At 36.6% G+C, this 13865-nt stretch overlaps 1 protein-coding gene across 4 annotated transcripts in view; it reads left to right on the top strand.

The window, feature by feature from the left end:
- Positions 1–13865, top strand: part of LOC106592748 (formin-like protein 3) — a 119749-nt gene that overhangs the window by 74680 nt on the left and 31204 nt on the right. For 3 of the 4 annotated variants that reach the window (XM_045696307.1, XM_045696308.1, XM_045696306.1), the window contains exons 5-6: positions 12488–12634; positions 13620–13728. In XM_045696307.1, coding sequence (XP_045552263.1) covers positions 12488–12634; positions 13620–13728 — 256 coding nt within the window. The remainder of the gene's footprint in view (positions 1–12487; positions 12635–13619; positions 13729–13865) is intronic. The other variant, XM_045696309.1, reaches the window with a different exon arrangement.

The following is a 13865-nucleotide window of genomic DNA, read 5'->3' as shown; positions in this document are numbered from 1 at the left end:
ATTTAGAAACAGTAGATCTTTACTGTATTCGTTGACAGCTCTCTCTAGTCTGGTTTTAAACGTTTAGAAACAGTAAATCTTTACTGTATTCGTTGACAGTCTCTCTAGTCTGGTTTTAAACATTTAGAAACAGTAGATCTTTACTGTATTCGTTGACAGTCTCTCTAGTCTGGTTTTAAACGTTTAGAAACAGTAGATCTTTACTGTATTCGTTGACAGTCTCTCTCTAGTCTGGTTTTAAACGTTTAGAAACAGTAGATCTTTACTGTATTCGTTGACAGTCTCTCTAGTCTGGTTTTAAACGTCTAGAAACAGTAGATCTTTACTGTATTCGTTGACAGTCTCTCTAGTCTGGTTTTAAACGTTTAGAAACAGTAGATCTTTACTGTATTCGTTGACAGTCTCTCTCTAGTCTGGTTTTAAACGTTTAGAAACAGTAGATCTTTACTGTATTCGTTGACAGCTCTCTCTAGTCTGGTTTTAAACGTTTAGAAACAGTAGATCTTTACTGTATTCGTTGACAGTCTCTCTCTAGTCTGGTTTTAAACGTTTAGAAACAGTAGATCTTTACTGTATTCGTTGACAGTCTCTCTAGTCTGGTTTTAAACGTTTAGAAACAGTAGATCTTTACTGTATTCGTTGACAGTCTCTCTAGTCTGGTTTTAAACGTTTAGAAACAGTAGATCTTTACTGTATTCGTTGACAGTCTCTCTCTAGTCTGGTTTTAAACGTTTAGAAACAGTAGATCTTTACTGTATTCGTTGACAGTCTCTCTCTAGTCTGGTTTTAAACGTTTAGAAACAGTAGATCTTTACTGTATTCGTTGACAGTCTCTCTAGTCTGGTTTTAAACATTTAGAAACAGTAGATCTTTACTGTATTCGTTGACAGTCTCTCTCTAGTCTGGTTTTAAACATTTAGAAACAGTAGATCTTTACTGTATTCGTTGACAGTCTCTCTAGTCTGGTTTTAAACGTTTAGAAACAGTAGATCTTTACTGTATTCGTTGACAGTCTCTCTCTAGTCTGGTTTTAAACGTTTAGAAACAGTAGATCTTTACTGTATTCGTTGACAGTCTCTCTAGTCTGGTTTTAAACGTTTAGAAACAGTAGATCTTTACTGTATTCGTTGACAGTCTCTCTCTAGTCTGGTTTTAAACATTTAGAAACAGTAGATCTTTACTGTATTCGTTGACAGTCTCTCTAGTCTGGTTTTAAACGTTTAGAAACAGTAGATCTTTACTGTATTCGTTGACAGTCTCTCTCTAGTCTGGTTTTAAACGTTTAGAAACAGTAGATCTTTACTGTATTCGTTGACAGTCTCTCTCTAGTCTGGTTTTAAACGTTTAGAAACAGTAGATCTTTACTGTATTCGTTGACAGTCTCTCTAGTCTGGTTTTAAACGTTTAGAAACAGTAGATCTTTACTGTATTCGTTGACAGTCTCTCTCTAGTCTGGTTTTAAACGTTTAGAAACAGTAGATCTTTACTGTATTCGTTGACAGTCTCTCTAGTCTGGTTTTAAACGTTTAGAAACAGTAGATCTTTACTGTATTCGTTGACAGTCTCTCTAGTCTGGTTTTAAACGTTTAGAAACAGTAGATCTTTACTGTATTCGTTGACAGTCTCTCTCTAGTCTGGTTTTAAACGTTTAGAAACAGTAGATCTTTACTGTATTCGTTGACAGTCTCTCTAGTCTGGTTTTAAACGTTTAGAAACAGTAGATCTTTACTGTATTCGTTGACAGTCTCTCTCTAGTCTGGTTTTAAACGTTTAGAAACAGTAGATCTTTACTGTATTCGTTGACAGTCTCTCTAGTCTGGTTTTAAACGTTTAGAAACAGTAGATCTTTACTGTATTCGTTGACAGTCTCTCTCTAGTCTGGTTTTAAACGTTTAGAAACAGTAGATCTTTACTGTATTCGTTGACAGTCTCTCTAGTCTGGTTTTAAACGTTTAGAAACAGTAGATCTTTACTGTATTCGTTGACAGTCTCTCTCTAGTCTGGTTTTAAACGTTTAGAAACAGTAGATCTTTACTGTATTCGTTGACAGTCTCTCTAGTCTGGTTTTAAACGTTTAGAAACAGTAGATCTTTACTGTATTCGTTGACAGTCTCTCTCTAGTCTGGTTTTAAACGTTTAGAAACAGTAGATCTTTACTGTATTCGTTGACAGTCTCTCTAGTCTGGTTTTAAACGTTTAGAAACAGTAGATCTTTACTGTATTCGTTGACAGTCTCTCTAGTCTGGTTTTAAACGTTTAGAAACAGTAGATCTTTACTGTATTCGTTGACAGTCTCTCTAGTCTGGTTTTAAACGTTTAGAAACAGTAGATCTTTACTGTATTCGTTGACAGTCTCTCTCTAGTCTGGTTTTAAACGTTTAGAAACAGTAGATCTTTACTGTATTCGTTGACAGTCTCTCTCTAGTCTGGTTTTAAACGTTTAGAAACAGTAGATCTTTACTGTATTCGTTGACAGTCTCTCTAGTCTGGTTTTAAACGTTTAGAAACAGTAGATCTTTACTGTATTCGTTGACAGTCTCTCTCTAGTCTGGTTTTAAACGTTTAGAAACAGTAGATCTTTACTGTATTCGTTGACAGTCTCTCTAGTCTGGTTTTAAACGTTTAGAAACAGTAGATCTTTACTGTATTCGTTGACAGTCTCTCTCTAGTCTGGTTTTAAACATTTAGAAACAGTAGATCTTTACTGTATTCGTTGACAGTCTCTCTCTAGTCTGGTTTTAAACGTTTAGAAACAGTAGATCTTTACTGTATTCGTTGACAGTCTCTCTAGTCTGGTTTTAAACGTTTAGAAACAGTAGATCTTTACTGTATTCGTTGACAGTCTCTCTCTAGTCTGGTTTTAAACGTTTAGAAACAGTAGATCTTTACTGTATTCGTTGACAGTCTCTCTCTAGTCTGGTTTTAAACGTTTAGAAACAGTAGATCTTTACTGTATTCGTTGACAGTTCTCTCTAGTCTGGTTTTAAACGTTTAGAAACAGTAGATCTTTACTGTATTCGTTGACAGCTCTCTCTAGTCTGGTTTTAAACGTTTAGAAACAGTAGATCTTTACTGTATTCGTTGACAGTCTCTCTCTAGTCTGGTTTTAAACGTTTAGAAACAGTAGATCTTTACTGTATTCGTTGACAGTCTCTCTAGTCTGGTTTTAAACGTTTAGAAACAGTAGATCTTTACTGTATTCGTTGACAGCTCTCTCTAGTCTGGTTTTAAACATTTAGAAACAGTAGATCTTTACTGTATTCGTTGACAGTCTCTCTAGTCTGGTTTTAAACATTTAGAAACAGTAGATCTTTACTGTATTCGTTGACAGTCTCTCTCTAGTCTGGTTTTAAACGTTTAGAAACAGTAGATCTTTACTGTATTCGTTGACAGCTCTCTCTAGTCTGGTTTTAAACGTTTAGAAACAGTAGATCTTTACTGTATTCGTTGACAGTCTCTCTAGTCTGGTTTTAAACGTTTAGAAACAGTAGATCTTTACTGTATTCGTTGACAGTCTCTCTCTAGTCTGGTTTTAAACATTTAGAAACAGTAGATCTTTACTGTATTCGTTGACAGTCTCTCTCTAGTCTGGTTTTAAACGTTTAGAAACAGTAGATCTTTACTGTATTCGTTGACAGTCTCTCTAGTCTGGTTTTAAACATTTAGAAACAGTAGATCTTTACTGTATTCGTTGACAGTCTCTCTAGTCTGGTTTTAAACGTTTAGAAACAGTAGATCTTTACTGTATTCGTTGACAGTCTCTCTAGTCTGGTTTTAAACGTTTAGAAACAGTAGATCTTTACTGTATTCGTTGACAGTCTCTCTCTAGTCTGGTTTTAAACGTTTAGAAACAGTAGATCTTTACTGTATTCGTTGACAGTCTCTCTCTAGTCTGGTTTTAAACGTTTAGAAACAGTAGATCTTTACTGTATTCGTTGACAGTCTCTCTCTAGTCTGGTTTTAAACATTTAGAAACAGTAGATCTTTACTGTATTCGTTGACAGTCTCTCTAGTCTGGTTTTAAACGTTTAGAAACAGTAGATCTTTACTGTATTCGTTGACAGTTCTCTCTAGTCTGGTTTTAAACGTTTAGAAACAGTAGATCTTTACTGTATTCGTTGACAGTCTCTCTCTAGTCTGGTTTTAAACGTTTAGAAACAGTAGATCTTTACTGTATTCGTTGACAGTCTCTCTCTAGTCTGGTTTTAAACGTTTAGAAACAGTAGATCTTTACTGTATTCGTTGACAGTCTCTCTCTAGTCTGGTTTTAAACATTTAGAAACAGTAGATCTTTACTGTATTCGTTGACAGCTCTCTCTAGTCTGGTTTTAAACATTTAGAAACAGTAGATCTTTACTGTATTCGTTGACAGTTCTCTCTAGTCTGGTTTTAAACGTTTAGAAACAGTAGATCTTTACTGTATTCGTTGACAGTCTCTCTCTAGTCTGGTTTTAAACGTTTAGAAACAGTAGATCTTTACTGTATTCGTTGACAGTCTCTCTAGTCTGGTTTTAAACGTTTAGAAACAGTAGATCTTTACTGTATTCGTTGACAGTCTCTCTCTAGTCTGGTTTTAAACGTTTAGAAACAGTAGATCTTTACTGTATTCGTTGACAGTCTCTCTCTAGTCTGGTTTTAAACATTTAGAAACAGTAGATCTTTACTGTATTCGTTGACAGTCTCTCTAGTCTGGTTTTAAACGTTTAGAAACAGTAGATCTTTACTGTATTCGTTGACAGTCTCTCTAGTCTGGTTTTAAACGTTTAGAAACAGTAGATCTTTACTGTATTCGTTGACAGTCTCTCTAGTCTGGTTTTAAACGTTTAGAAACAGTAGATCTTTACTGTATTCGTTGACAGTCTCTCTAGTCTGGTTTTAAACATTTAGAAACAGTAGATCTTTACTGTATTCGTTGACAGTCTCTCTAGTCTGGTTTTAAACGTTTAGAAACAGTAGATCTTTACTGTATTCGTTGACAGTCTCTCTAGTCTGGTTTTAAACATTTAGAAACAGTAGATCTTTACTGTATTCGTTGACAGTCTCTCTAGTCTGGTTTTAAACGTTTAGAAACAGTAGATCTTTACTGTATTCGTTGACAGTCTCTCTAGTCTGGTTTTAAACGTTTAGAAACAGTAGATCTTTACTGTATTCGTTGACAGTCTCTCTCTAGTCTGGTTTTAAACGTTTAGAAACAGTAGATCTTTACTGTATTCGTTGACAGTCTCTCTAGTCTGGTTTTAAACGTTTAGAAACAGTAGATCTTTACTGTATTCGTTGACAGTCTCTCTAGTCTGGTTTTAAACGTTTAGAAACAGTAGATCTTTACTGTATTCGTTGACAGCTCTCTCTAGTCTGGTTTTAAACATTTAGAAACAGTAGATCTTTACTGTATTCGTTGACAGTCTCTCTAGTCTGGTTTTAAACGTTTAGAAACAGTAGATCTTTACTGTATTCGTTGACAGCTCTCTCTAGTCTGGTTTTAAACGTTTAGAAACAGTAGATCTTTACTGTATTCGTTGACAGTCTCTCTAGTCTGGTTTTAAACGTTTAGAAACAGTAGATCTTTACTGTATTCGTTGACAGTCTCTCTAGTCTGGTTTTAAACATTTAGAAACAGTAGATCTTTACTGTATTCGTTGACAGCTCTCTCTAGTCTGGTTTTAAACGTTTAGAAACAGTAGATCTTTACTGTATTCGTTGACAGCTCTCTCTAGTCTGGTTTTAAACATTTAGAAACAGTAGATCTTTACTGTATTCGTTGACAGTCTCTCTCTAGTCTGGTTTTAAACGTTTAGAAACAGTAGATCTTTACTGTATTCGTTGACAGTCTCTCTCTAGTCTGGTTTTAAACGTTTAGAAACAGTAGATCTTTACTGTATTCGTTGACAGTCTCTCTCTAGTCTGGTTTTAAACGTTTAGAAACAGTAGATCTTTACTGTATTCGTTGACAGTCTCTCTCTAGTCTGGTTTTAAACATTTAGAAACAGTAGATCTTTACTGTATTCGTTGACAGTCTCTCTCTAGTCTGGTTTTAAACGTTTAGAAACAGTAGATCTTTACTGTATTCGTTGACAGTCTCTCTAGTCTGGTTTTAAACATTTAGAAACAGTAGATCTTTACTGTATTCGTTGACAGTCTCTCTCTAGTCTGGTTTTAAACGTTTAGAAACAGTAGATCTTTACTGTATTCGTTGACAGCTCTCTCTAGTCTGGTTTTAAACGTTTAGAAACAGTAGATCTTTACTGTATTCGTTGACAGTTCTCTCTAGTCTGGTTTTAAACGTTTAGAAACAGTAGATCTTTACTGTATTCGTTGACAGTCTCTCTAGTCTGGTTTTAAACGTTTAGAAACAGTAGATCTTTACTGTATTCGTTGACAGTCTCTCTAGTCTGGTTTTAAACGTTTAGAAACAGTAGATCTTTACTGTATTCGTTGACAGTCTCTCTAGTCTGGTTTTAAACGTTTAGAAACAGTAGATCTTTACTGTATTCGTTGACAGTCTCTCTAGTCTGGTTTTAAACGTTTAGAAACAGTAGATCTTTACTGTATTCGTTGACAGTTCTCTCTAGTCTGGTTTTAAACATTTAGAAACAGTAGATCTTTACTGTATTCGTTGACAGTCTCTCTAGTCTGGTTTTAAACGTTTAGAAACAGTAGATCTTTACTGTATTCGTTGACAGTTCTCTCTAGTCTGGTTTTAAACGTTTAGAAACAGTAGATCTTTACTGTATTCGTTGACAGTTCTCTCTAGTCTGGTTTTAAACGTTTAGAAACAGTAGATCTTTACTGTATTCGTTGACAGTCTCTCTCTAGTCTGGTTTTAAACGTCTAGAAACAGTAGATCTTTACTGTATTCGTTGACAGTCTCTCTAGTCTGGTTTTAAACGTTTAGAAACAGTAGATCTTTACTGTATTCGTTGACAGTCTCTCTCTAGTCTGGTTTTAAACATTTAGAAACAGTAGATCTTTACTGTATTCGTTGACAGTCTCTCTCTAGTCTGGTTTTAAACGTTTAGAAACAGTAGATCTTTACTGTATTCGTTGACAGTCTCTCTCTAGTCTGGTTTTAAACGTTTAGAAACAGTAGATCTTTACTGTATTCGTTGACAGTCTCTCTCTAGTCTGGTTTTAAACGTTTAGAAACAGTAGATCTTTACTGTATTCGTTGACAGTCTCTCTCTAGTCTGGTTTTAAACGTTTAGAAACAGTAGATCTTTACTGTATTCGTTGACAGTCTCTCTCTAGTCTGGTTTTAAACATTTAGAAACAGTAGATCTTTACTGTATTCGTTGACAGTCTCTCTAGTCTGGTTTTAAACATTTAGAAACAGTAGATCTTTACTGTATTCGTTGACAGTCTCTCTCTAGTCTGGTTTTAAACGTTTAGAAACAGTAGATCTTTACTGTATTCGTTGACAGTCTCTCTCTAGTCTGGTTTTAAACATTTAGAAACAGTAGATCTTTACTGTATTCGTTGACAGTCTCTCTCTAGTCTGGTTTTAAACGTTTAGAAACAGTAGATCTTTACTGTATTCGTTGACAGTCTCTCTCTAGTCTGGTTTTAAACGTTTAGAAACAGTAGATCTTTACTGTATTCGTTGACAGTCTCTCTCTAGTCTGGTTTGACACGTTTAGAAACAGTAGATCTTTACTGTATTCGTTGACAGCTCTCTCTAGTCTGGTTTTAAACATTTAGAAACAGTAGATCTTTACTGTATTCGTTGACAGTTCTCTCTAGTCTGGTTTTAAACGTTTAGAAACAGTAGATCTTTACTGTATTCGTTGACAGTCTCTCTCTAGTCTGGTTTTAAACGTTTAGAAACAGTAGATCTTTACTGTATTCGTTGACAGTCTCTCTCTAGTCTGGTTTTAAACATTTAGAAACAGTAGATCTTTACTGTATTCGTTGACAGTCTCTCTCTAGTCTGGTTTTAAACGTTTAGAAACAGTAGATCTTTACTGTATTCGTTGACAGTCTCTCTAGTCTGGTTTTAAACGTTTAGAAACAGTAGATCTTTACTGTATTCGTTGACAGTCTCTCTCTAGTCTGGTTTTAAACGTTTAGAAACAGTAGATCTTTACTGTATTCGTTGACAGTCTCTCTAGTCTGGTTTTAAACATTTAGAAACAGTAGATCTTTACTGTATTCGTTGACAGTCTCTCTAGTCTGGTTTTAAACGTTTAGAAACAGTAGATCTTTACTGTATTCGTTGACAGTCTCTCTAGTCTGGTTTTAAACGTTTAGAAACAGTAGATCTTTACTGTATTCGTTGACAGTCTCTCTAGTCTGGTTTTAAACGTCTAGAAACAGTAGATCTTTACTGTATTCGTTGACAGTCTCTCTCTAGTCTGGTTTTAAACATTTAGAAACAGTAGATCTTTACTGTATTCGTTGACAGTCTCTCTAGTCTGGTTTTAAACGTTTAGAAACAGTAGATCTTTACTGTATTCGTTGACAGTCTCTCTCTAGTCTGGTTTTAAACGTTTAGAAACAGTAGATCTTTACTGTATTCGTTGACAGTCTCTCTCTAGTCTGGTTTTAAACGTTTAGAAACAGTAGATCTTTACTGTATTCGTTGACAGTCTCTCTAGTCTGGTTTTAAACGTTTAGAAACAGTAGATCTTTACTGTATTCGTTGACAGTCTCTCTAGTCTGGTTTTAAACGTTTAGAAACAGTAGATCTTTACTGTATTCGTTGACAGTCTCTCTCTAGTCTGGTTTTAAACGTTTAGAAACAGTAGATCTTTACTGTATTCGTTGACAGTTCTCTCTAGTCTGGTTTTAAACGTTTAGAAACAGTAGATCTTTACTGTATTCGTTGACAGTCTCTCTAGTCTGGTTTTAAACATTTAGAAACAGTAGATCTTTACTGTATTCGTTGACAGTCTCTCTAGTCTGGTTTTAAACGTTTAGAAACAGTAGATCTTTACTGTATTCGTTGACAGTCTCTCTAGTCTGGTTTTAAACGTTTAGAAACAGTAGATCTTTACTGTATTCGTTGACAGTCTCTCTCTAGTCTGGTTTTAAACGTTTAGAAACAGTAGATCTTTACTGTATTCGTTGACAGTCTCTCTCTAGTCTGGTTTTAAACGTTTAGAAACAGTAGATCTTTACTGTATTCGTTGACAGTCTCTCTAGTCTGGTTTTAAACATTTAGAAACAGTAGATCTTTACTGTATTCGTTGACAGCTCTCTCTAGTCTGGTTTTAAACGTTTAGAAACAGTAGATCTTTACTGTATTCGTTGACAGTCTCTCTAGTCTGGTTTTAAACGTTTAGAAACAGTAGATCTTTACTGTATTCGTTGACAGTCTCTCTCTAGTCTGGTTTTAAACGTTTAGAAACAGTAGATCTTTACTGTATTCGTTGACAGTCTCTCTCTAGTCTGGTTTTAAACGTTTAGAAACAGTAGATCTTTACTGTATTCGTTGACAGTTCTCTCTAGTCTGGTTTTAAACGTCTAGAAACAGTAGATCTTTACTGTATTCGTTGACAGTCTCTCTCTAGTCTGGTTTTAAACATTTAGAAACAGTAGATCTTTACTGTATTCGTTGACAGTCTCTCTAGTCTGGTTTTAAACATTTAGAAACAGTAGATCTTTACTGTATTCGTTGACAGTCTCTCTCTAGTCTGGTTTTAAACGTTTAGAAACAGTAGATCTTTACTGTATTCGTTGACAGTCTCTCTAGTCTGGTTTTAAACATTTAGAAACAGTAGATCTTTACTGTATTCGTTGACAGTCTCTCTCTAGTCTGGTTTTAAACGTTTAGAAACAGTAGATCTTTACTGTATTCGTTGACAGTCTCTCTAGTCTGGTTTTAAACGTTTAGAAACAGTAGATCTTTACTGTATTCGTTGACAGTCTCTCTCTAGTCTGGTTTTAAACGTTTAGAAACAGTAGATCTTTACTGTATTCGTTGACAGTCTCTCTAGTCTGGTTTTAAACGTTTAGAAACAGTAGATCTTTACTGTATTCGTTGACAGTCTCTCTCTAGTCTGGTTTTAAACGTTTAGAAACAGTAGATCTTTACTGTATTCGTTGACAGTCTCTCTCTAGTCTGGTTTTAAACATTTAGAAACAGTAGATCTTTACTGTATTCGTTGACAGTCTCTCTAGTCTGGTTTTAAACGTTTAGAAACAGTAGATCTTTACTGTATTCGTTGACAGTCTCTCTCTAGTCTGGTTTTAAACGTTTAGAAACAGTAGATCTTTACTGTATTCGTTGACAGTCTCTCTAGTCTGGTTTTAAACGTTTAGAAACAGTAGATCTTTACTGTATTCGTTGACAGTCTCTCTCTAGTCTGGTTTTAAACATTTAGAAACAGTAGATCTTTACTGTATTCGTTGACAGTCTCTCTAGTCTGGTTTTAAACGTTTAGAAACAGTAGATCTTTACTGTATTCGTTGACAGTCTCTCTCTAGTCTGGTTTTAAACGTTTAGAAACAGTAGATCTTTACTGTATTCGTTGACAGTCTCTCTCTAGTCTGGTTTTAAACGTTTAGAAACAGTAGATCTTTACTGTATTCGTTGACAGTCTCTCTCTAGTCTGGTTTTAAACATTTAGAAACAGTAGATCTTTACTGTATTCGTTGACAGTCTCTCTAGTCTGGTTTTAAACATTTAGAAACAGTAGATCTTTACTGTATTCGTTGACAGCTCTCTCTAGTCTGGTTTTAAACGTTTAGAAACAGTAGATCTTTACTGTATTCGTTGACAGTCTCTCTCTAGTCTGGTTTTAAACGTTTAGAAACAGTAGATCTTTACTGTATTCGTTGACAGTCTCTCTCTAGTCTGGTTTTAAACGTTTAGAAACAGTAGATCTTTACTGTATTCGTTGACAGTCTCTCTAGTCTGGTTTTAAACGTTTAGAAACAGTAGATCTTTACTGTATTCGTTGACAGTCTCTCTCTAGTCTGGTTTTAAACGTTTAGAAACAGTAGATCTTTACTGTATTCGTTGACAGTCTCTCTCTAGTCTGGTTTTAAACGTTTAGAAACAGTAGATCTTTACTGTATTCGTTGACAGCTCTCTCTAGTCTGGTTTTAAACATTTAGAAACAGTAGATCTTTACTGTATTCGTTGACAGTCTCTCTCTAGTCTGGTTTTAAACGTTTAGAAACAGTAGATCTTTACTGTATTCGTTGACAGTCTCTCTCTAGTCTGGTTTTAAACGTTTAGAAACAGTAGATCTTTACTGTATTCGTTGACAGTCTCTCTCTAGTCTGGTTTTAAACATTTAGAAACAGTAGATCTTTACTGTATTCGTTGACAGTCTCTCTCTAGTCTGGTTTTAAACATTTAGAAACAGTAGATCTTTACTGTATTCGTTGACAGTCTCTCTCTAGTCTGGTTTTAAACATTTAGAAACAGTAGATCTTTACTGTATTCGTTGACAGTCTCTCTCTAGTCTGGTTTTAAACATTTAGAAACAGTAGATCTTTACTGTATTCGTTGACAGTCTCTCTCTAGTCTGGTTTTAAACATTTAGAAACAGTAGATCTTTACTGTATTCGTTGACAGTCTCTCTCTAGTCTGGTTTTAAACGTTTAGAAACAGTAGATCTTTACTGTATTCGTTGACAGTCTCTCTCTAGTCTGGTTTTAAACATTTAGAAACAGTAGATCTTTACTGTATTCGTTGACAGTCTCTCTCTAGTCTGGTTTTAAACATTTAGAAACAGTAGATCTTTACTGTATTCGTTGACAGTCTCTCTCTAGTCTGGTTTTAAACGTTTAGAAACAGTAGATCTTTACTGTATTCGTTGACAGTCTCTCTAGTCTGGTTTTAAACATTTAGAAACAGTAGATCTTTACTGTATTCGTTGACAGTCTCTCTCTAGTCTGGTTTTAAACGTTTAGAAACAGTAGATCTTTACTGTATTAGTTGAGAGTCTCTAGTCTGGTTTTAAACATTTAGAAATATCACAGTATCAACTTTGCTGCAGACACGGTCATCTGAGACATCTGATTGGCCAGCGGTAGAATCTCCAGCTTGTCTCTGTTGGCTGATATTTCTGCACGGCAGTCTCAGGGCTACTGTGGCGCAGCTTGGAGGGATCACTGCTTATGGGTCTTTTTTCCAACAATGCAGAGTAAAAGATAAAGATCGAAAATTAAATAAAATATAAGTAGTGACACAAGGAATACATAGGTTGGACTTGATTGTGAGCCAAGTCTGTGCTTTTATATTGTCATGCTGGCATATTATGGACCCGAATGGGAATGACTGAGCCTGTCACCTCTGTGTTGCACTAAGCTTTACTGTGCAGTTCTACTGTATAACATAACCTTTGACCTTTTACCAAGCTGCATTTCTAACCTAATCTACCTCGACCCCCTTCTGCCCATGTCTGTCTGTCTGTCTGTCTGTCTGTCTGTCTGTCTGTCTGTCTGTCTGTCTGTCTGTTTGCCTGCCTGCCTGTCTTTCTGTCTGTGTCTACCCGTCTGTCCGTCCGTCTGTCTGCTTGTCTGTCCGTCCGTGGCCCAGGTTGAATTTTGAGGGTCTGGAGATGGGGGAGGAGATTTCCCTGGACAAGTCTAAGTCCTGGAGTAGGTCTATAGAGGATCTACATCAGGGCAGCACTCAGCCTTTCTGCAACACGCTGGTCCGCTCTGCGCGCCAGTCTGTTCTCCGGTACGTATCGTCTGCTACTGTGTTGCTGCTGTTACTGTGCCTTGCTCCTCTAACCCTTGGCCCTGACGTATGTTAGCATGTTAGCATATCAGGTAGCCATCCAAACATATGATAGCATGTCAGCTAGTAATCTGCGATGATGATGATGATGATGGTGGCATGATGTTGAGTGGTCTGGGACTGGTGAGGATGTGATAGGATAAGATGATAAGTGATGGGGTATGTGTCGTCACTCCTGATGTCACTGCAGGGGGTTGTGGGTTAATCTGTCTGCTGTTACAGGGACAGAGACGGAGACAGAATGGTTGTTTTTTGGCCGTCTGCACTGTGCGTTTCCTTCCATGTTTGATGGTCTTTCTCCATCCAGATGTGTTCCACTGTTCTGTCATGGACAGATTAGGCCCAGCTGTTCTGAGCTCCACATGTGGGCCGTCTGCCCTGTGATTCTTCATCCAGTGAGCACATCAAGCCAGAGAGAGGAGACCCAGGAGACTCTGTTTCAAAAAGCAGAAGCAGAAAAGATATAGGCGAGAAAAGAGAGAGAGAAAGATGAGAGGATGTGGAGGATAGACTGCTCTGTGACGAGCAGACATCAGCCTGGGGACAAACGGGTGTCAGGAAACTACCCAGAATGCATCAGTAACCACATGGGCCATTTTGGGTCCCTCTGCTATGCCAAATACCCTCTGTGATTCACTTTGAGCTTGGTGGTGGTGGAGCACAAACCCAGTAGATACAGGCACATGGCTGCCAGATATTGTACAGCACTGAGCCTCATTTATACCTCACTTCCTGCTGTTCCAAATCAAGATGTCACAAAAAAAACACAATATGAACACACAATGAAGATGGGCTCTGACTGTTTAGATCAACCAAGAAGAATGAAGTGGAATCATACATTGTTGTTGTGGTTGTTGTTGTTGCAGTATGATAACTAAACATTGAATAAAAACATGTTGTTGTTGACCTTTGCCCTCTGTTGCAGCTATGGCACAGCACCGAACAGCAAAACCATCAAGAACTCACGACTCGTGAGCCAGAAGGACGACGTGCACGTTTGCATCATGTGCTTGCGAGCCATAATGAACTACCAGGTACTGACTGGGGATATCCACTATCAAAGCAACCCCCTGTCACCAATATACAGTATAAACACAAATCACTATTCTCTCTCATTACAAAACAAATGGAAAGGGCATATGCAGCCTCATTTTCTATTTAAGAGTCTGCT

Source organism: Salmo salar, chromosome ssa15, assembly GCF_905237065.1.
Source record: "Salmo salar chromosome ssa15, Ssal_v3.1, whole genome shotgun sequence".
Classification (NCBI taxonomy): Eukaryota; Metazoa; Chordata; class Actinopteri; order Salmoniformes; family Salmonidae; genus Salmo; species Salmo salar.
This window is presented reverse-complemented; position numbering and strand designations above follow the sequence as displayed.